General features: G+C 40.0%; 1 protein-coding gene across 1 annotated transcript; it reads left to right on the top strand.

The window, feature by feature from the left end:
- Positions 1 to 8,991: 8,991 nt before the first annotated feature.
- Positions 8,992 to 23,147, top strand: CKB (creatine kinase B). The gene is made up of 8 exons (XM_026670080.2): positions 8,992 to 9,102; positions 10,843 to 11,056; positions 13,258 to 13,412; positions 15,038 to 15,170; positions 16,693 to 16,864; positions 18,996 to 19,119; positions 20,617 to 20,806; positions 22,748 to 23,147. Exons 2-8 carry the CDS (start codon positions 10,864 to 10,866, stop codon positions 22,924 to 22,926), a joined length of 1,146 nt encoding a protein of 381 aa, XP_026525865.1. The 5' UTR covers positions 8,992 to 9,102; positions 10,843 to 10,863; the 3' UTR covers positions 22,927 to 23,147.
- The last annotated feature ends 1,061 nt before the right edge of the window (positions 23,148 to 24,208 follow it).

Genomic DNA, 24,208 nt, shown 5'->3' with positions numbered 1-24,208 from the left:
GGCAGCCTGGGAACTAAATCTTATCTATTTAATTTAGTTGCGTGCTATATTGTTATACTGTCATATTTCCCAAGGACTCTTGTGTACAGTTAAATTCAACACTCATTAAAGAAAATCCACCTAATAAACCATATAAAATAATATACATGAATAGTGTATAATTTATTGGTCATGTGTTTTCTTAGTGGTTTGGAAATGATGGTTGATAGTTGGAGATGATAGTTGATAATTCCTTCATTTCCCAGGTTCAATTTAACAACTTCATAAACAGAAATGTTTTCCTTACCTGTAGAAGAGAATTGCCATGATGAAAATTGTATTTTTGCTATTGAATTGTGGCCCATTACTGTTAAGGAGCAGAAAACCTTAAGAGACAAGAGTTTAGCATGCTATTCAAGAGTATATGATATTACAGATCTAGGATACTTATAAGCCTAGTAAGTTTTCAATTGCTGTTTGTAGCACTATGGTAGGCCTTCGTTGTCTTGCATTTTTATGTGTTTATGGCTTTTTCTGATTTTTTATTTTTGCATATCACACCTAGAGGAGTTGGTGGAAAAGTTGGCAATGGCTGTCACCATGTAGGTATTTTTTTAAATTAGATCTATGTCTGTGATTTCACAACATCCTGACATGTGGATATGAATCAGATGCTTTTTCCCTTTCTGACAGAAAAAGTTCCACTTGCTAAAATAACTTCAGAAAATTCCACCTACTACATGCACCTACTAAATAATAAATGCATGAAGAAAATTGAAAAAAAGTTGACCTCCTTAAAGTTGGCTAATAATTTGTTTTAAAATAAGCTGTATTATCACTGGCCATTTGACAAGTATAAGGAAAATGCTCAAATGGAAATCATTTTGCTATTTTTGTACCCAGACCTTCACCATAATATTCCTTGGTCTCAGAAATTTAACTTCAGCATGATTTCATAACATATGCAGCTCTCCTGGTGTAACTTTACCATGGCTCCTAACAATTCCACCCAGCATGGCTAATAATGAGGGATGCTGGGAAGTCTGTCAACATCTGAGGACAAATTGTGCATTCATGTGACACAATTAAATGTGTTAGGTTCATGTCCCCGAAGCTGTGACATTCTTTCTATGCAGAGGCATGTCTTAAATCCATTAACATTCAGGGGCAATATTGGATAGACTGTTAGATTCTTTCGCAACATTTCAGAAGTGTAAGCTGCTTTTCCCATAATGCTTTGTAGCATTTATAATTAAGCCACTGGGGACACTCCTAGCATGGCCCTAGAGTAAATTGTCTTCTGCTTTCCTGATCTACATCCTGGAAATATTTGCAACAATTACTTATGAAGCTTCAGTGTTTGCTTTTTGCTTTATGTTGGGCCTCTCTACTAGGTAACTCCACACGGTGTTTAAAATCGTAGCCATGATAGTGTATAATGCTTACCTTCTCCTCCAGAGCTGTTGCTTACAAATTTCTGAGATGGTGGAAGTATCATTTCTCAACAAACTCCTCAAATATAGTGGTCAGCATCACACTGTGCTTGAATCAAATAACAACAGTGGTAATTAATCCACAGGGGAAACGGGGATGGGCTGATGCAAGAGAAAGTAGGCAGATCCTTATATCTGTTCATGATCTCAAGGACAAAGTTGCCTGTGCATTCACAAGGGTGCCACTAGAACATTACTCTGGGTACTCCGAGTCAAGTCCCCATTTGACAAATTACTGTATGAGCAACACAGCCTCACCAATAAATTTACCTGCTCTATTTTAAAAGTGCCAGTATCAAATTATTGAAGCCAGACTCTAAAATTACATAACTGCACAGTGAATTGTAGCTAAAGCATTAGTGTATTTAAAATGCTGGTGTGTACATTCAATGTCAAAACCTTAGATCGAAGGGGTGCTATATTTGATAGCTGTAAGGCAGACTTTAAATGAGACATCACTTTTATTTGCTAACAATTGACTGCCCAAATTCTGACTGTTGGAAGCTTGCCTCTTTTTTATTTTTTCCTCCAATCATCCTATTTTGTTCCTTGTGTTTTATGGAGCAGAATAAAAGGCTTGAATTTAAACAATTGCTGTAGCTTTTTTCACACAATAGTTACATCTGAGGATCCTTTAAATGTTTCCCAGCCATTTATATCCTAAATGAACAGGATGATTATATATTTTCTTCTCTTGCAATTTGAATTTAAAAAAAGAGTTGGTAACTCTGCTATTAGAGAGAAAGAGAGAAGATTTTAGGAGAATAAGTTGACTCTGTGATTAACACAGCCACCTAGTCTATCAATTTTAAGTTAACCATAACTAAACATGTTATGCGAATACAACTACTGTCTACTTTCTTTGAAGCTGCATTCGGATATGTTTAAAGAAAAAAAATTGGGAAAAAGATGTGAGAGGGAGTAGCCAGGGTTTAGTTCCTCATTTCTATTAAAATTCTCATTCCACACTAAGTAAAAGCGTAGTTACTTTGCTTTGAACTTGTTTTTTGTGTCTCAAATCAGCTGCAGATTATTTAGACATATGCAGATTATTAGACATATAGCTGCAGCCTATATGTCTTAACAAGATGTGTCTAACAAGAAAACCTTGTGTGCATTGTGACATTTTTATTGTGGCTACATGGTGAAGAAAGGATGATCTAAGGCAGGGCTGTCAAACTTCCGGCCCATGGGCTGGATGCATCACACGCTGGCCAAGCCCACATCTGGTTTAGAAAAGGGTGGGCAGGGGGGAAATCCCAATACATCATGTGATGCTGCTGTGACGACATGAGTTTGATTCCCCTGATCTAAGGTTATATTTAGAAGGCATATTGTGAATTATTTATTCTGATGGTGACGGCTATGAGGGAGGTTTGGCTTGAAATCCCAAGAATGTGTTCTGGGTGTACTTAAGGCCTGTAGCCATCACTCTTGGACAACAGCCCACCAGAAAAGGTACATTCAACTATTCCAAATACAAAATTACTACTGCTTAGAACCATTAATAATTTACATCCTCCACATGGTAGGCCTTGAACTTTTAAAAACAATTTCACAGCCAGACATTAAGCTGGTGAAGAATTATTTGCATGGAATAAATAGTAGGAAGTATTTATTATAAGTTAAGGACACAAGTTAAGGTAGCCCGCAACTTACGACCACAATTGAGCCAAAAATTTATGTTAAGAAATGTGTTGAGTGAGTTTTCCCCTATTTTATGATTTTTTTTTGCCATGTTTGTTAAGTGAATCACTGAAGTTGTTATGTGAAGCTGTCTTTGCCATTGATTTGCTTGTCAGAAGGTTGCAAGATCACATGACTCTGGCACACTGCAACCATCATCAATGTGAGTTAGTTGTCAAGCATCTGAATGTAAATCACATGACCATGGGGATGCGACAATGGTCATAAGTGAAAAATGGTGATAAGTCACTTTTTTCAGTGAAGTTGTAACTTCGAATGGCCGCTAAATGAACTGTTGTATGTTGAGGACTACCTGTACTTTCAAAATCACTAGTAAAAGAGAAGAAATGCATTAGAGAGCACAAACTGAGTTGTAACTGGTCAGAGGCATCAATAATTTATGGACAAACAAACACACAAAAGGAAAGGTCCAGGAGCACAATGCTTTACTTCAGTATAAAATTAATGTAATTTAAGATAAAACTAGGCCTTTAAGGCTGGAATTAAAGGAAATTATCATGGCGGGACCTACACTAATGAGATAGGATCTATTTGTGTTCCTTTGATGAAAGAAAAGTTGTGGGAAAATTCTTCAGCTTGGTCTGTACTTTTTACAGACCTCAACATTCTTGAAGTGAAGAGTTAAGAGTCAATAGAAGAGTGGCTATTACTGGATTCCCCACCCACCCCCTTAATGGAGGAGAGTCTGCACAGTAGCTTAGCTGCTCTATCATGAGCTGAAAAACAACGTATACACTTTTTCGTGTCTGAGAATGCATTAATGGATGATGACATCCATTAACCTCTACTGGCATTTCTGCCTGCTGCTTGAATAAGAAAGGAGGTATTTTAATTCAACACATCTTCCATTCAAATATTCATTGTCCTTTTTTTTTCATACAGGTTTCTATTAATGACAGAGAACTTGAGTATTCAGTTGGTATTCTATATTTTTCATCTTAGTATGCCCATCAAGTTGGACTCTTAATTTAACACAGACCAAATCTGGTGTGTGTATGCACGCTTCTCATATGCTGTGTTCCCATGATACGTTTACCCATACTTAACAGTTTAATCAATTAAACCTTATTTTCTGAATTCACATAACACGTTGACTACGGTGTAATGTGGCTATGTATGGCTGTGACCCCAGTAGGTCTTTTGCATGTTGTGCAAATCCAGATTAATTAAGCAATGATTAGAGAAAGTACTCCAAGGTCACTTAGGGAGCTCTTTAGCTAAAGCTTTTGGCCCTGACTCTGCAGAAGACTTTGGCGATGAATGTAGCTGTAATCTCATCAGCTAGCTTGCATTTTAGAGAACGTTTGTTGCAACACATGAAATGATTCATTGGAGTTGTTGACAACATATAATGCCCTATCCTGGTCTACATTTTGGACCAAGAACTAGTTCTACAAACTTTTATTAATTTGTTGCTCTATTTAAATTAATGAAGCTGCATATTTCATGTTCTTATATAGCATAAGGGAAGCTGTTCCTTGAGTGTCATCAAGCCATTTAGGGAGCTATACGAATGGAGGGTTTGAAGTTTCTCCTTCCTTTTTTCCTTCTGTGGTCTCTCGCTATTTCTAGTCAAATTCTAGCTTCTTAACGAAGTGCAGTGCAGATTAGCCATAGTCCAGTTTTTACCTGCTCTAAGGAGCAATGACAAGAAAAACTGCATTGGTTGAATTTCTCTGATGTTTAAAGGAATAGAGTTCCTGTCATAACTTAAAAATTGCAAACTTATACATATTCACTCTATGGTACCTTGAATAAGTTCCAGAGATATTGTTGGAGATTTAATTTCTTCTGAATAAAAGAGCACTAAATACTGGTGGTGTTTTTGCAAAATATTTTGTTTACAATTATACAAGCAGAGTGTAATTAAAAAAAAACACCCTAGGAAAATCTAGAGGTTGCATGATCCAATTGAAGCAACCCGTAAGTTGAGGCAACAGAATGAGAGTCGGGGACCTTTAAAGTCCTTAAAACCCTGGCAAATGCACACACTCTAAGCACTGGTTGGCTTTTTCTGGAAATCAATGGCTTTTTCACTACTATCTTCTGCCAGCAGCAATGAAGACTTTAATAATTGAGCAGAAGAGGAATTTCAGCATCTGTTCTGCTCAAATTACAGAAACATTGTTCTTTTTAAAAATTTATATTAGGCTCCAAGACTCAAGAGCAACATAGATATTTTGGATTAAGTCCTGGTCTATTATCCACTGATTAAAATCAATTTATAGTATCATTGCATGCATGTAACTAACTAAGCAATGTTTTTCAAAATGCTGTGATCCACATTTTGTTCACTGTGATTTTCTTTTGTTCACATGAAAAGGAATGTAGTGGCATACTCCAGAACCAAAAACAGTGGTGGGATTCAATATTTTTTTTTACTACTAATTCTGTGGGCGTGGTTTGGTGGGCGTGGCTTGGTGAATGTGGCAGGGAAAGGATACTGTAAAATCTCCATTCCCACCCTACTCCACTAACCTGCTTTCCAGATCCTTTCTCCTGGGCACGGCAACCAAAGAAGACCCATCCGATCAGGTGGGACTCGGAAGGCAGAGAATAGATGGGGGTGGGGCCAGTCAGAGGTGGTATTTGCCAGTTCTCCAAACTACTCAAAATTTCCGCTACCAGTTCTCCAGAACTGGTCAGAACCTGCTGAATACCACCTCTGAAATAGCCCCTGTAGCTTTGCTTTAAGAGTGGAATTATGTCTGAAAATTAGGAGGTGAAGTTGCTTGCATCATGAAGAGAAAGACTGCTGTGTGTGTGTTCATTCCTGCCTCTTGTAACTGTTGTTGAAGCTCCTGTTGTTGCCCTGGTCCCAAGAGTCCGATAATGTACCTTGATTGCTCTCTCCTTTTTCACAGGCTGCAACCATCACGTGGAATTTTCAACTTCAAGATGGCCTGATCTATTATAATTTATTAAAGGGTTTCATGCTGCTTTTCAGCCCTGACTAGGTCCCCACAGCAATTTACATAACATAGAAAAACCAGCAGCAAGTAAGGCAACATTATAACATTTTAATAAGATGAATTAAAACTTCACTTTTATTTTTAAAAGAAAATTAAGAACCAGTGGAATAAATATTTTTGCTGGCTTATATCCCTATTCATTACCTCCCTTTTACCATGATTTTGCTGAGTAGCTATTATGGTGCTTCTACTGTTTTCTTATGCTATTATTATTTGGGTTTCTGATTTTCATCTCTACATTAAGTTACATCATAATTGTACACATATTTATTCTGAAATGTGTCTATGGATTGTATTGTCCTTGAATTAAAAACTACCCAGTTACATTTTAGATTAGTATATTGTAAAAGCTCAGCCAAGGGGTTAAGCTTTAATATAACACAGAAAATTGTGTTGATAAGGATATTAGGTATAAAGCCATAACATTTCCCCCCAAATATCTTAGTTAAGACTTGCAAATTTACTAGATTTTGGCTGTGGCCTGTTTCACACAAATTGACTTGAACTGCAACCCATTTTGTTTTGTTTTGTTTTCCTACAGATTAGATAACTAATGTCTCATGAGTTCCCATTCCCTCTGGACCCCACAGTTTCCCATCATTTTCAGCTGAGAAACAGATACTGAATCACAGTTTGAGAAAAAAATTAAATCCTTGAATTCCACTCAGAACGTAAATCCAGCCACTCTGTGGCCTTCAGCAAAAATAAAAATGTTAAGTATGGCTCTTGGCCATTAAAGGTCTATCACTGATTTAGCATGTTGCATCAATTTGGTTAGTGGTTTACTCCTGTGTGAATCTTTTTTCTATTTTGAAAGTTTCATCTGTATGTTACTATCTATTGTATATGTTAACTGATTTTAATTTCTCAAAAGACTAGATATATTTTTTACATAAAGTAGAATAATAACAATAAAATACTCAGTGACCTGCTGTTAATTCATGCAAGTTGAATTCAGAAGTGGTCATAAGTTGATACTTTCTCTTTGAAATAAGATGAGTATAGATGGGTATATTTAAAAAAAAACACCTTTCCCTAACCAGTATACTTACTACCTGCAACAATATTTATATCTAAAGTTGACCTTGATAGAGACTATCCCACCTCGCAGGGTTGTTATGGGGGGAAAGAAGAGGAGGAAGGTGTGTTGGAGATATTCACTGGCTTATTTGTAAAAATAATAAAAGTGGAATATAAACAAACTGTATGCAGCCTTATGTTCAAATACAGTTAAAACTTAAGACTAGAAAATATCTAGTTCAGCCTATTTTTTGACCTGCTTTTTTTCCTCTGGTGTAATTTATTATGCATGGAAGTCGTAAAATAACAAGGGCAAAAAGCTTTGAATGCTTTGAGCAGAGTTCAGACAAGGGCAAAGAGGCTGGATTTTTTTTCTATAGGGAAAACCTGCAAAGGAATTTCTGTTAGGAATAACAAAGATTGGCTGCTTTTCACACAGCATATAAAAAGTTAAAATGTTGTCTGCATTTTTAGCTGAGGAGATGACAGCACCCATGGAGCCCCCAGCAATCTGGAGCTTGTTAAAAAATTATTGCTGAAGGACTTTGTAGCTCTTTTTCTCATTTGCATTTGGCCATCTCTGATAGAATTTCATTTTCTGTTCCAATACATAAAGACAAATAAGTAAAATAAGCATAAGCAAAAAGAGGAAATAAAAATTCTGCTCTTGTAAGGCCAAGTCTTCCCAACTATCTTTAGAAATAAACTCAAGAGTTCACCAAATTAAATTTAGGGATGAAGGACTCATGACATTTCTGATGTTGCTAAACTATGGCATCAGTGTGGCCAATGGCAACATTGCAATTGAATTGTTCTTCAACAGCTGGATGGGGACAGGTTCATTCTAATTGACAAAGACCAATCTTCGTAGATTTAAACTATCTTAGACTCATGGTAGGGTTCATCCTGTTGAAATTAACCTCATTTACTCCTAAGTATATTTATTTCCTTTGGTATTAAGACTTGTTATTCAATCAAACATGAAATAGGCTTAGAACTGATCTGCAGAACTCAATTTAGAACAACTGTTTTGGTGCAGTTCTTAGATGTCCCCCGAGCTATATGGGCTGGGAATCTGGGAAGCTACAGTCTCCCTGTGTATCTGCTAAGTAGCAGATAACTCTATGGGCAGTTGCTAAGATAATATATTGCAGAACAATCCTATCAAAAAGCTCTCCGAAGTTGTAACAATTGTCTTGGTTTAGTTTACTATCTGATGAAAATCCAACTAAGCCATGAATCGTGGTTAAACAAAGTATGGCTTAGCACAGCTGTTATGTAAATCCAATTGCAGAGAATTTCACAATCAAGCACTAACTCTTTAAAGCTCTTGGTTGTATTTCTCTCCATTGTACTGAAATACTCTTGTATTCATTTTCACTGGATGCAGAAGAAAAAACAGCGAATAAAAGAGGAGAGGGGGGAAACAGGTCTGCATCGCATCGACCTGAGAGGTCTCACTCAGGAATAAAACACGTTTGCGGAGGTTTATTCCGAAGCATTGCATCAAGCAGCGGTTTCCTGATTCCCAGGCATGTGGTGTTTCAGTCCCTTTCGGTGAAGGAGGGAGGGAGGGGGGGGAAGCTGGCGACGGCATCCTTCTTATTTCCCCACAGTTAAATGTCTCCAGTGACTCCCCTTTGTTGAAAGCCTTTTGTGGCTGTCCGAGACGCCACGGCCGGGGCATCGGACATTAGGAGGCCCGACAGCAAAGTGGGGGACCACAGCTAGATCTCCAGCAAGGCGAGAAGTTCTTCCCCCACCCTTAGAAGCAAATCTCCAATGGAATGAATGGAATATAAATACCAGCCAATAAGCAGCCGGCTTAGGGTGCATATAAAAGGGATGGGAAGGTGGAGGGAAAGGCTTCATTTCAGGCAGGTCTTTCTGGCGGAGCTTTTCCTTTCGCAGTTTCCTCCGAAAGTCTCTCGGTAAGTGCGCAGGGCGAGCGGTGCCGGGCAGCCCCTTTTTGGGCTTCGGATTAGAGCTTGACGTTGGCGAGCTGGACGCCCGGCTCTGCGGCGTCTTCTGAGGAAAAACCCGAGCAGGCATTTTACTGGCACGAAAAGACCAGCATTGTTGTTGTTTCTCTCTCTTTGCGAAGGCGCGTTTCTTGAAGGAAGCATCTCGCCCTGGGGAGAAGGAAGGGCGACTCGGGGTCTGCTCTCACGCCGCAACGATTGTAGCTTCTTTCTTGGACCGAGAGAGAAAGAGAAAAAAGCGCCACGTCCAGAATGTGGACGTGTCCAAAGGCTTGGAGATAACGCTTCAAATCTTTGCAGGAGTCCTCGGTTGTTGGTTGTTTTTTCCCCCCCACCCTTTTAAAAAATCCGACTCCTTTCGTTGAGGCGCGATGCTCGGACGGCTCCGGCACTCGCCCTCTTCCCCCCGCGCCCGCCCGCGCGCATGTAGAGGACTTAGGGTTTTTCGCGCAGAGCAATTGGCTCCATTCATCTTGGTTACGTAATGGTGGCCCGTTTCATTTTCGAGGTCGCTGCTTCTCCTGAGGCTGAGATGCCCCCAAGAAGAAAGCGCATTCCTGGGCAGTGCACGAGGGAGGGAGGGAGGCCGCCTCTTTCTTGCCCTTATAAAGCAGGGCTGCAGGGGAGAGCGGGGGTTCCCTCGCTAGTCTTCGGGAGGGCTACAGAGGGAAGCCAAGTTGCGCCAAGCCAGCGGTCCCAACTCCCTGCCACCTCCCGGCCATTTGTCCCCCCAAGGTAGTACAGCCTTGCCGGAACTGTCGCGCATCGCAGCTCTCCCGCTCAGGAGACCTTCCAGGCTCAAGCAAGCCAAGGGAGAGAGCGCGGGTGGAACTCGGCTGCGATACATCGCAGCCAGCGCCCTTTCCCCCCACCCTGCTTTCTGTTTCGATCCACTTAAAGCCTCCCTCCCGCCTCCCGTGCCTTTTTTTTTCCCCCCTCCGCCGCGGCCGCCACCTGCTCCTTCCGACACGCTTCTGCCGGAGAGCCGATGGAAAGTCGTAGGTAGATAACAACCCCGCGGCCCTTTCCATCTGCGCTTGTTTGTGCCAAAGCCCTGCGCATCCCTAACCGGCTTCTCTTCTCTTGCAACAGAGAGGTTAGGTGCCTGAGGCGCGGAACGAGGCAGCCCTGACGAGGGGAAGGCTAGAATTTAAGGCTGGCTGCCTCCTTGGGCTTGCTTGGCAGGGCTCGGCTCTCCCGGCAGCCGGGGGGCGGCTCTTCGCAAAGGAACCCGTGGCTGAAAACCCACCGGAAGGGAACTCGGGGTTCTTTCTCTCTTCTGCAGCAAAATGTCTGCTATCTTCGAGGTGAAGGTGACCTCTGGCATCCAGGAAAAAAGGAGGGAGGCAGGCGTTCTTTTAGAAGCTGGGGGGAGGGGGGCAGGTAGGTGTCTGGGCTTCCTATTCCTGGTTGCTCAGCCACAGATCTAGCACCTTGACCTTGGCCAAGCCTCTTAGTGTTGGCCCAGCCTGCACGCCAGCGGTATGGGGAGGAGTTGAGTAATATTTGGCAACCCTCCACAACTGCAGGTGCTATGCAGTGTTGAATTGAGCAGGTAAGGGAGAGACTGACTGCAAGGTGACCTTGATCCTGACTAGCCTTTTTCTGTATAACTGAAGCTAAAGTTAATACCCTGCAAGAGGCAAAATGATGTTTTCCCTCTCCTTCCCCCCCCCCCCTTTCTCTTAGCTCCTTTCAGACAGGCCAGTTATGCCGTTTTCAAACAGCCACAATCTTTGCAAGATGAATTACTGCGCGGAAGATGAATACCCAGATCTAAGTCTCCATAACAATCACATGGCTTCAATTCTGACCTTGGAGTTATATTCAAAGCTGAAGGATAAACAGACTTCTAGTGGATTTACTGTGGATGATTGTATTCAGACAGGGGTTGACAACCCAGGTAAAGGAAAATGGCTGCTCATTTAATTTCTGTCTGTTCCTTTTTTTAACAAGGAAGTGCTGTGCTGCTTTAGGGAAAAAAAACACCATCTGTGAGAATCTCCTGGCAACCTTAAAAAAAAAAATCCTGCAAAAGTGTTTGTGCAGAATCTTGATAGCAACAAGAATGGCTTTATTTACTGACAAATACAAACTTATTGATTCCTTCTGCTTATCCCCCCATAAATATTAATGTTGAATGAGAAACTCCCTTCCCCTCCCAGGAAGTCCCAGTTCTAAATGAATATAATTTACAACTGTAGTTTTTAAAATGACTCCCTGGTTAAGAAATACAGCTGCTCTTTGGCAAATAAAGTAGGAGCAGATCTCAGCAGTGGGGATATTACTGCATTTTTCCTGCTACTCTCTAGCAATATTGAACTGGCACCTTTAATAATTAGAAACTGCCTTCCAATGAGACCATCCATGGTCAAGTTTCCCCAAAAGCCATGTAGCTGATGTTCTAACCCTGAATCTGAGCTAGAAATTGCGAATCCTTTTCCTTGTAAGATGTTATTCAGTCTGGGGTTGATAATCCTGCCAAAGCCTTGAGCCGGTGAACTGGCTAATGCAGATACAGGCTTTTGGCATGAAATTGGCTATGGCCACAGAAATGCAAAATGGCTGAAACAAGCCTGGTTTAGATGAAATGCTTGTTAGTTGAGGTTAACTGTAGTATGTAATGGAGCTTTTTAGAATGGCTTTTTTATGCCCTTTATGCCTTGGAAACCCTCCTTCAGAACTATTAGATGTGATGATGGGAGGACCATTAACTTCTCCTAGCCATTAACAAAGGGGTTGAATTAATTGAAGTCTCTCTGGCTAATAGTCACAATGACTACTTCTAGAAATAGACTGCTGAGTACACGTTAATCAAAACAATAGTGATAAATAGAGCCCCTGTGCTCTACAGTCTCACGTTTCAGAGATAACTGTAGTCTTGACATCCTGTTTGCAAGTTTTATGGAGGCACCTGGGTATCATTTGTTGTGGACTGGATACCAAACTCGCCAATGTTATAAAAAGTCTGGGCACCAGTGACTGATAAATTATAATTTGATAATGATCTCTAATGAAAATGTATATGTCCTCAGAGGTGCTTAGTCTCTATGTGATAATGAGAGTGAGCTGGATGGTATCTAAATTTGATAAATAACAATTGCATTCAATTTTAGTGATTTCTGAGCATTTAGGCATTTGAGTTCCAGGCCACTTTCCTGTAGGTCTGATAGAAATTGATCCATTAAGGCAGGGATCTCCAACCTTGGCGACTTTAAGCCTGGTGGACTTCAACTCCCAGAATTCCCCAGCCAGCAAAGCTGGCTGGGGAATTCTGGGAGTTGAAGTCCACCAGGCTTAAAGTCGCCAAGGTTGGAGACCCCTGCATTAAGGGATGGCCTTGCCAGAGAAATACCTGGCTTATTATGAAGTTGATTTGTGATTTTTTTTTTCAGACACTGATTACAGTCTTCCTCAACCTGGTAACTTCCAGACATTATACTTTACAATGCCCATGGGAACCACTGGCTAGCAGATTAAGGACAATGGTAGTTTTGCAGTTCTGAGGGTTGGCAGGTTAGAGAAATTAGCCCTGCTTGAAATCTCAGAATTTAAAAAAATCTAAATAAGATTTCACTGGTGAGAAAATAATGAGTTGCCTTCACCCCATTTTGGTGCTGATTTCCCTGTGATTGTATTTTGCAAAAGTATGTGTTTCAGAATGGATTTTGCCCAAAAGAACCCTCCCCACTTTGTAATGTGTGCTGACGGTAGAATTTGGACTGCCTGTGTAGATAACGTTTGATACCTACACAGAAAATATATAGTTCTATGTATTTTTATAATATTAATAAAACACAGATTAATGGAAACTAAGGTTTTAGGGTTGCCTAATTCTGGAGCATTCAGGGTAAACCAAATATTCAAAGCAAATATTTACTTTCAACACACGTACACACTTTTAAAATGTGCTGCATTCACACAAACCTATGAGCAAACTATAAAGTCTAACTGAACAGAGAACTCACAGTGTATCCAAGTCTTTATACCTTTTAAAGCTAACGACATACAAAATCTAATGTGTTTGAGTGGAAATGCCAAATGCTAGAATGGAACCGAAGCATTATCCAAACCAAAGCTCTTCTGGCTTGTTAATTCCTGTAGGCCATCCCTATATTAAGACAGTGGGATGCGTAGCTGGTGATGAGGACTCGTATGTCACATTCTGTGACCTCTTTGACCCAGTTATTGAAGATCGACACGGAGGCTACAAACCTACGGATCAACATAAGACTGACTTGAATCCTGATAACCTGAAGGTAGGGAAGTCTTTTAAAAGGAAGCAGATACTTATGAGGGGGTCCCTGGTTCTCTCTGAACTTGTTTTCTTATAGATGTTTCATTACCCAAACTAGGTAACATCAGTCAACTGGTCAACTAGTACTGATGATACTATCTAGTTAGGATCATGAAACATCTGCAAGAAAACAAGCAAGCTCAGAGAGCGCCAGAGACCCCTCATTTAAACCCTGAGCTACAAATATTCTCCTTTATTGGCAAATATTTATTAACAGATTTCTAACTTATTCTTTTGATGCTGTACTTTCTGATTCACACCTGGTAGGCAAGTTAAAAACTACCCATTGGTAGCTTCCTTAACCTAGAATTGTTTCTGCAGCAATAGAATATGTTTACGGAGTGACATTTATGAAGGTTGCAATCTGTATTGCCAGTTTCAAAATTTTAATCGATTCCTGTTGCTAAAGAGTTTTAATAGAAATTGCACAGGTATGTTTAGGATTAGCTTAGGCCTCACTATTAGGTTTCTTTCTCATGTGTAGAAAGATATTCTTCAGGAGAGAATTTTTGTCTGTACTCTGAACATTCATTTAGAATCTTTTGGACAATAAACATGATAAATTGACTTGTTTAGTCCTTTATGCCTTAGCAGTGGAGATGGATAAATCGCTTCCATCATGGAATATAGGATTGAAGAGCACTCTATCACTAGACTGTCACTATAAAAAATAACTGGCCATGGCTAGTGAGCAGAGCTTCCTATTTGTGGAAGAAAATCATCTTTATGTTGGAGAGATTAATGAACTGATGCTCCAATTTTCTTCCAGTGCCCTCCAAATGTATTAGACTCAATTCAAGGACAGGTAAAGGACTAATAGTAATGAAGCAAATTGAAACTTTACCTGTTTTCAAGCCTCTGTAGCAGAAAAAATGGCATAGGTTTTGGCTCTAAAGTAAGCCCTTGATTGCCAGTATCCCATTTCCAGGATGGAGATGCCGTCCAAAAATGGGCTTTTCTCTCCATGACAATATCTCACACTTCTTCATAAGAATGACAAGAGTTGGCTTAAAATGCTTCTTTCAGCATAAGTACTGACCTTGCTTAATACATCTTCTAGGGAAATTATGGAATGGTGCTATTCATCAGCAAGGCTGGCTGTCATAAAACGTTGAAGTGGAAGCAGTTAGGAACTGGGCATTGGCTGCAATTTGTACAGCCATGTCAATCAATCAGAATAGAGCTGGAAGGGACCTTGGAGGTCTTCTAGTCCAGCCCCCTGCTCAAGCAGGAGACTATATACCATTTCAGACAAGCGACTGTCCAATTTCCTCTTAAAAATCTCCAGTGATGAAGCACCCACAATTTCTGGAGGCAAGCTGTTCCACTGGTTAATTGTCCCCACTGTTAGGAAGTTTCTCCTTAATTCCAGGTTGCTTCTCTCCTTGATTAAATTTAAATTGATTAAATTTTAATTAAAGGTTATGGAAGGACAATGAAAATACAGAACTAAGATTTAATATCACTGGCATTTAAATATAATGTGCACCATGTAACTCTGAATTTGCCTTTCATTTGCAGAGTAAGTCTAGATGGAATTAGCTGTTGGGTCTCTTACTACTATGATGAAGCTCTTTCCTTTTATAGGGTGGCGATGATTTGGACCCCAACTATGTTCTGAGTTCACGTGTCCGAACTGGTAGGAGCATCCGTGGCTTCTGTCTGCCGCCCCACTGTAGCAGAGGCGAGAGACGTGCAATTGAAAAACTTTCTGTGGAAGGTAAAATTCAGCATTGCTTGTGTACAAACCTCCCCAAACAAGTAGAATTGGTTTTAGTCCTGATGGTAATTTGATAATCAAAAAGAACAAGTAGATATAAAATAGGGTAGAATTACCCTTGCCTTTTGCATTGTTGGTAGTCCTTAACTTACAACTGTTTGTTAACAATGGACTAGAATTATGATGGCCACCAAAATGATGTTTTATGGCCCATAAAGCACATCTGGACATCACAAAATGTTGCACCAGCACTCCTGCTGAGAGGACTCCTTCTAGCTCTGGGGGGGCTGGCTGAAAGAGAGCTGCCTCCTGAGAGGAACTGATCTCCTTTAATGGGATGCAGAAATCCTACCGATTTCAGCCCCATCTTTGCATACCACCGAAGGAATTCTCTTCTGTGCATGGAGGGGAACTGCATTGCTTTGGCAGGCAGATCCTTCAGCCAGAGACAAGATGGAGCTGAAAGCTAAGCAGAGGGCATGGTAAGATAAGAAGCATGAGATGCCCCAGATGAGTGAGTGAGGCCCAGTTCATAAGACATGTAAGTATCTCTCTACTTGGGTTGAACACCCTGCTTGGATATGGGCAGGGAGGATTCTCAGCTCCTGAGCAGTGTCTCCCAGGACTTCCCTATTCCCCAACACATTCCTTACCTGGGGTCTGATCTACCTAATGATCTGTGCAAAAAATAATCACAACCATGAGTGTTGGGGATTGCAGTCGTTGCACAAAGCAGTCATGTGGGCAGTCAGTCACATGATATCTCACTTAACTGCTTCACTCAACAACCAAGATTTTGGTCCCAATTGTCAATAAATTGAGGACTATCTGATTTGTTTAATTAGATGCTTGGTGAGTATGATTGAACTATCTCTTTGAGTGTTTCATGTTAAACTCCTTTGTGCCAGCTAGAAAGCTGTACCATGCCTGTAGCTCAATGCACCTTTGAAGTCTTGCCTGCAGCAGAAAATTGAAAGGTAGTTACTCTGCTTCCCTTGCATTTATTCAAGTGAATCCAAGGGAAACAGAGTAACCACAGTTCACAGCTCCTCCTGTTTTTGCAGTGTTTTCATGTGTGGAGCTTTAAACACTTTGTTGCAGCCACCATCTTGACATGAGTGTGCTTTGCAGATAACTCTGCTGGAAGATTGTTCCTGAAAACAAACACTACTTTAGGAGTACCCAATAACTGCATGTTAATTAATGGAGCAGTTAAAAAGCAGGTACATTGAATGAAGGGTCCATTCTTCCTCCCATTCCTGCCTCAAGACTCTGGAAAACAGCCAGTGCCTTGCTCTGCTAGAAAATGGTTATAAGTTAGCATGCCAGGCTGAAGCTACGCTTTTTGCTCTCTTTGGCATAATGAATGTTAGGCCAGAAGAATAATAATCACAACCATGAGTGTTGGGGATTGCAGTCGTTGCACAAAGCAGTCATGTGGGCAGTCAGTCACATGATATTCTATTAAATAACTCATTTAAAACCATCTCAATGCTTACAATCCTTGCTATTCTTCCTTCAGCTTTGGCCAGCCTGGAAGGGGATTTCAGCGGGAAGTATTATGCTTTGAAGAATTTGACAGATGCCGAACAACAACAGCTCATTGATGATCACTTCCTTTTCGATAAACCCGTTTCCCCTTTGCTCTTGGCTTCTGGAATGGCCCGTGACTGGCCTGATGGAAGGGGCATCTGGTGAGTATTGCCAGGCAAAGTTGCATCTTGAATATTAAGACATTCATTTAAGCTTGATATTGTGATTTATAAATTCTTATAGCCATCCAGTTGTGGCTTATTCAATAAAGGTGGCTTCACGATATTGTGGATTACAAGTACATGTGAAACACGTCAGTGAGTTGATCAGCAACATGTATAATTTAACGTATTAGAGACTTGCTGGAAGACAGAAGCTCTTTTAACTTAAGCTCATGTTACCTAACAGATACACTCGTTCTGCATAATTAACTTGGATTCTTTCTCCTGACCCAAACTTTTTTCTGATAAAATTGGTTTTTTTAATTAAATAAAAATCCTAGCAGTGCAAAATAATATATACTTGTCACACTAACTTGGCATTAACCAAAGAAGTTAAAGACATGATATAAGGAAACATAATTAAAGCTAGCTTATATTAACATCATTAATTATTTCTCTTCTTGCCTTCCTGTCCTTGTAAAACAATCCTTGCTTTCATGCTGCACTTTTGTTCTTTAAACTTCCTACCTGATGCTTTCTCAAGACCTCATTTATTCTATCCCACCATGACTTTTTCAGGTTCTTTACCCTAATCTGTTCGTTCATTCTTCTCACATTTGTTTTCCAGTTCAGGTTTCATTAATTCCCTCACCATATTTTTTTTTCGTGCCAGACACTCATTCAGTATTAAATTCAAATCATTCAGCATCTATTCTCATATTTTGATCTTTTAATTTACTTATCTTGCTCTCTCTGGTTACATTTGCAAATATCTGTGCTCTCCATATCCTTTACGCATATGTCTCTCATCCTCATTTTCTGCAACACTAATTTTTCTTATGTGCATTTTCCTACCCATACATCCAGGTCACTTAGAAGAATATTTCTTCTGCCTGGATGAAATGAATTCAAAAATTTTATAGTTTTGTTTTCCAAAATTTATACCTGGTTTTTCCCATTGTCTCTTTTCCTTGGAACATTACATGCAAATATCACCAGACTATGGATTCCTACATTTATGCACACCTTTATCAATGTAGACAACATATTTCATACTTAGATTTCAGTTGTTTCATTCACAGTTAATGTATACTTTCATTTGTTGTATGTATTCATTAACTCCTAATGGATTGGTTTTACATTCTGATGAAAAAATTGGTTGATGGCTAACTATTCTTGGGTAGTGTAACATTCCAAGGAGCCATGGTGGCACAGTGGTTAGAATGTAATACTGTAGGCTAATTCTGCTGATTGCCAGGGGTTTGATTCTCACCAGCTGAAGGTTGATTCAGCTTGCTGTCCTTCCAAGGTCGATAAAATGATCCAGATTGCTAACTCTGTAAACCACTTAGAGAGGACTGTAAAACACTATGAAGCAGTATATAAGTCTAAGTTCTATTGCTATTACTATACTGCACTATTGGTACACCCATTTCTGAACAAATACATAATTGTAGTGAGTGCAGATTTCCCATTTATAGTTATGTGCTTGGAAGTGCTTGGTATATTTTGTTAATCTACTAGGCAACCTGTGCCCTATTGGATCAGTGTTTCAGAGATATTTCCTTATCTTTCAGAGAAGCAGAACGATCAAGGGTGGGCAAAAATGCAGTGGGCACAGGAGTGACTTCTGAATTCCTGCTGCTTCCCCATTGAGATTCCTAGTGGGAATCTAGCAAGAAGTATTTGAAATCCCCTTCCCTTCTAGCAAGCAGGTGGCTGCCGTTGGGTGGGGAAAAAAGCAAGGGATTGCAAAGCTGGCTGGGAAGCTGTCATAGGACAATGAAAATGAAGATCACATGACTGCAGCAGCAGGTCAGCAGCAACCAATAACACTGAAATAGCTACAACTTCTCCAAATTTCATTGTCTTGGGAGTCATGAGCCCTGGTTTTGGATGGATTTGAGGTATCTTGGTTCAAAAATTATTCCCTGTGATGTAGCATTTTGCTCAGTTAAAGGTCATAGCAATGGGTATACAGTAGCCATAGTAGTAATATACAGATATGGCTACAGCAGAGTAATGGTATGAGCGCAATCAGAAGCTATAGAACATCATTTGGAAGCTTTTGGGTATGTAAACTTATATATGTTTATGCTTGAGATAAAGGAGTCTTTTTTTGTCTTCTTAGGCATAATGACAATAAGACTTTCCTTGTGTGGATCAATGAGGAAGATCACCTTAGAATTATTTCCATGCAAAAAGGTGGAAATATGAAAGAGGTTTTCGCTCGCTTCTGTTCTGGGCTAACACAGGTAAATATAATTGGTAATGGAAGCACGTAGACTTTGCCCAGGGATCCAAGCTGATGCAGCCTTCTCTACAATATCCAATTCAAAAGTGCTGATTTAAATACAACACAGACTTTAGGACAAACATATCAGGATATAGTGATGATAATGATTTCAAAGTATCTGTTTAGGCAGAAGTAGCGGTACAGTGAGCTTGAAAGTAAAAATGTACATCCTTCCTGCCCCAGAGACTTCTTGGATATCACTCTCCCTGTTTATTGAAGGAATAGTGGTCAAATAATAGTGATATATAATATATATTATGTCTCTGGCCAGAAATCTTAAATACTTGCAGATTTAAGGCATTCTCTAACTCAGTTGCCTGTCTTGTACTAACAGATAGTTATATGCAACTTCAGAAATGAGTTTCCAAGAGCAGAGAGGGCCAGTCCCAGCATGTCTCCAGTCCCCGCAGAGCTTATAATGAGGTTTGGCCATTGCTTGTTCTAACATTTCTAACTGGAAGGTATCTATGCTGTGGTATGCCACCATAGTTGAGATTGGGGAGGGGGGAGTCTCTTTAATTATTTGTAACCTATACAGTAACTTTGTAAATTCTCTGAGCAAATTCTTTAGGCATTAGGGTGCCTAAAATGGTAATATGTTTCTAAGCAGTAAAGAAATAGCAATCAGTGCATCACAGAAAGAATAAAAAGTTCATCTTTCATTCATTTAAGATGAAAGTATATATTAGCCCCATCCATCTATTAGGGATAAAACAAGCTGTATATTGTATTTGCTTTGTGGGGGGAGAAGGACTCTGCTTACTTTCTAGTGGTATATTGGGAACTGCATTTCAGCAAATGGACAGAGAGAAAGAAGGGGAAATAGTATTTTTGCTTATTTAAATTCAGAAACAGAAAGTGATGTAATTTACTTCCCATACATATACTTTATATGGCATACATGATACTGCATATTAAAGGAACTCCATTTTGGTGGCAGTCTTTGAATCAACTCTGCAGATTGCACCAAAGATTTATGGTCTTCATATAACATGGAGACCTTAATTTGGCCCGTCCTATGCCAATAATGTTGATTTTCATCAAGCTGAGATTATACTTTGGAGAAATACAGAGTGGAAAACCTACTTTGCATGAAGAACCTTGTGGCATGTCTTGCTCTTATAGTGCAGACTTTATCTCTTCTTCTACTTTTATGTTTGGGAACTGAAAGAACTAAACTACCTTCATACAATAAAGCAAGGGGGCAACAATCTCATCCAGCAATCTTTTATATGATCATGACAATCCCACTGCTGAGCCACTGATTGTTGCATGACAAAGCCAAAGATTCAATTAATTTTACCTGGAAATAATATGATGGCCATAATTTATTTAACATTGGAATCTGTAGATATGTTAAAAGTTGTGTTGTTGACCTTGAAAGATTTCTTTCAGTTTTCTTCAACTTGTGAAATGAAGAATGAAGTTCTTTATAACTATCTGCATTTCTCTCTAGCTTGAATCACTCTTCAAAGCTCAAAACTATGAATATATGTGGAATTCCCATCTGGGATACATCTTGACTTGCCCATCCAACCTTGGCACAGGTCTTCGGGGGGGAGTTCATGTTAAATTGCCGAATCTTAGCAAACATGAGAAATTTGGAGATATCCTCAAGAGGCTGAGGCTGCAGAAACGTGGTACAGGTGAGGAAGGAAGCATGGATGGTGCTTGTTTCATTTGTTTGAAATCATTCTGTCAAGAACTCATGAGCCAGATTATGGTGAATGATAATGATAAACATACAATAAAACCCATTTAAACAACTTCTGAGAGGCATTTTAAAACATAACCAAACACAGTTTAAACAAAGTGATTGGGGGAAGGTCATAATACAAACAAATGAGTCTTTGATACAGATTTTTAAAACATAAATATTCTCTTTCAATCTAACTTTTGTATGCAGGGAATTTTTTTCATGTAAAAACTATTGTACAAGACCCTAGCATCACTTTGAATTATAATCAGTTTCTTCTCTCTCAACAATGAGAATTTGGCTTTGGGTAATATCTCTAATTCTGAAAAATGTCATACGTCTATCTGTATTTAAGAAATATTTCTGCCCTCCAGTTGGTAAATGCCGTATTACTGATACTTATTCAGCAGAGCCAAGATATTAATAGTTCAGCACAGATTGTCCTAAAATCTCCAACAGCCCTCAGCTTTGAAGTCTTAACAGACATGAGGCAGTTTTTTGCAAAAAGATATGCTTGCTAAGAATTCTGGGGATTTTGTAGCCCTAATATATCTGGTAATGCAGAGGTCTCCAACCTTGGCAACTTTAAGACTTGTGGACTTCAATTCCCAGAATAGCTGGCTGGAGAATTCTGGGAGTTGAAGTCCACAAGTCTTAAAGTTGCCAAGGTTGGAGACCTCTGTGGTAATGTATAGCTGCCCAAATAAATTTGCTCTCCCGAGTCCATGGGGCTGAATCCCCACTTAAGACAGGAAGATGTTTCTTTTGCCTCCCTGAGTTGGCAGTAGGAGCACTGCTGATCACACTAGTTAGGCATCATTCTGAGGAGGATCTGCCTATAACTATCTCCCTGTACCTAGTTTGTCAAGAGTAAAAAAACAAAAATAAGATAGCAGTCCAGGGGGTTTCACCTGCTCTTGCCAAAGGCCTTGAAGAAGAGACAGGGCTCGAAGCCCCATTGAAACACTAGTAGAGTGGGAACCATCCAGATCTTGGGGGCAACCTTATTATGCAGGGCAAGTGCTACAAAGCTTCTGGCATCCTGATACAGTTTAATTGAATGAATCTAATCCTAACCCCAGCCAGATTAAATTAGCCAGGCAGATGGTAAGCAGTGGTATCAAAGGTAAGCTGTCCTCCAGGCAACCAGGCTCTCTCTGCCATGTTGTGAGGTAGCTCACAAACTACATATTCAGGCAGCCTCCGTGGGTTCTTTCACAGTGCCCATCATTCCGAGAAATCACTGGGTGATGCACAAAGGGCAGCTGTTTAGGACTGGACCTCAGAACTGCTATGGAGAACCAAATACTTCAGGCAAAGTGAAACAGCTCTGCTGCTGGTAGATTGTGAGAATACAGAAAAAGGGAATGTGACCCAATTTATGGTGTTGCATTCTGCCTCGTAGCAGGGACGACCCTATGTAGCAAGTAGAGTCTACTCAAAAAACATAAAGGCTGACTTTCCAAGACACAGTGGTATATTGTTGTGGCGGTGAGGTGTAGTCTAAGGCAGCTTAGTTTTGATGTCTGATACTTCAAAGGCACGGCCTAAATGATATGACTCCCTTAGGGTCTGATAGTCACATGCACAATTCACTTCTGGAATTTAGGAACTACATGCTGCTTTTCCTTACTAGAAGTTGTTTGAAAGGAGGCACATCCACATAAGCAATTTAGTTGGATCATTTTGTGATCTTAAGACAATCCTGCAGAATTTTAAAGGTAAACATGTTGACTGGATGGTTGTAAAATAGCGCTGTTCAAACATGCTGGAATAAGAAGTGTATATTGTAATTATTTGAATTTGAATTCTGATCCTAATGTAACAATATATTCACTGTATCGTAGAGCTTTTAATTTGGGTTCCTCACTTCTGTTTTGGTTTGTTTTAGGTGGTGTGGACACAGCAGCTGTGGGGGGAGTATTTGATATCTCCAACGCTGACCGTCTGGGATTCTCTGAAGTAGAGCTGGTGCAGATGGTAGTGGATGGAGTAAAGCTGCTGATTGAAATGGAGAAACGCCTTGAAAAGGGCCAGTGCATTAATAATATGATCCCAGCTCAGAAATGAAAAGCACTTTAATGTTCTAGCTCCTCATGCTTCTTCCTAACTTATTGGATGAATTATACACACAAAATAAAATGACACTCCGATCAAAATCATGGAGTCAAAAGAGATTTACCCACTTAGTAACATTGTAGAAAGTCTTCCATCCACATGTGTTAGAGTTTATTTTTTTGATGGCTGAAATATCACCGAGAAACTGAAATAAAACATCATTTGCCCTGAAAGGTCTCTTGATTTTGTTACTGGGTTAAAAAAGAATAATGAGGTAGCTACAGCTACAATCTTACAGCTGTCTTAAAGCTGCAGGAGCTATAGGAAGATTCTAAGCAGTAGCACAGACTAAGCATTAAGTCAACTGAGCGGACCAATGCCTATAGTGAGAGAGCTGTTTAAAAAAAAAAACGATGTGTGGACTTAAATTTCCAGAATTTCCTAGTCAGCATGTATATCTTAAGGATTCTGCAGGATAATCTTAGGATCACGAAAACATCTGTGGTATTTCTGTGTGGAGTTGCTGTTTTGGTCTATGTCCAGTCAGAAAATGTTTATCATAGAAGGGTTCTGAGCTGAAGGTTTCCTCACCATAAGGTCTATCTCTTGTCCGTTAGACAAGTTCATGCCAAAGGTAGGTCTTTTAAAAACACGACTTACCTATTTTTCTTATTACTCTCCACCCTCCACAGGATGGACACCACATATGCCACATGTTTATCCAGTATCCTTTCACTCAGTGCCTAGTCTCAGTATAGAGGTGGGGGAGAGGAGTAGGAGAAATAGCTCCTGTCTGCATCCCTTAAAGCAGGGGTGTCCAACCTTGGCAACTTTAAGACTTGTGGACTTCAACTCCCAGAATTCCTCAGCCAGTTGCCAAGGTTGCCAAGGTTGGACACCCCTGCCTTAAAGCAAATGCTTTTTTTGTAGTCCTGCGTCTTCCAAAATACTTTCTGGAGATAAGATTCAAACGTTGGACAAACTTAGTATTCATATTTGGTGAGCTGAGAAGGGGATGAGGCCTAAACTCTTGCAACCAGTTTACTAAATGATTATATGAATAGTGTTTATTTGTTACATTTGTATTTGCTGCCTATCTCATTGTGGATGTATTTCATAAGCCTATCTATAGCTGCTGGATTTGTCTTCCAACTATTTTCTATTTCTTGCTCATGTCTAATGAGTGCCAAGGGATTGACTTTAAACAAAGATGGTGCAATTATGTCATGGAACGTTGCTGATAGTTCTTGGGAATATTTCTCCTACCCACCCACCCACCCTGTTTTTGGTGTCA

Source organism: Notechis scutatus, chromosome 1, assembly GCF_049901735.1.
Source record: "Notechis scutatus isolate UNSWTSFEM ecotype Mainland chromosome 1, rNotScu1.2, whole genome shotgun sequence".
In the NCBI taxonomy this organism is placed as follows: Eukaryota; Metazoa; Chordata; class Lepidosauria; order Squamata; family Elapidae; genus Notechis; species Notechis scutatus.
This window is presented reverse-complemented; position numbering and strand designations above follow the sequence as displayed.

What these genes read in the sequence shown, in the direction of transcription:
- CKB (XM_026670080.2), top strand. Translation starts at nt 10,864, where the DNA reads ATGCCGTTTTCAAACAGCCACAATCTTTGCAAGATGAATTACTGCGCG. An exon ending in GACAGGGGTTGACAACCCAG is followed by an intron (nt 11,057 to 13,257) that starts GTAAAGGAAAAT and finishes TAATTCCTGTAG; the next exon opens with GCCATCCCTATATTAAGACA. An exon ending in TGAATCCTGATAACCTGAAG is followed by an intron (nt 13,413 to 15,037) that starts GTAGGGAAGTCT and finishes TTCCTTTTATAG; the next exon opens with GGTGGCGATGATTTGGACCC.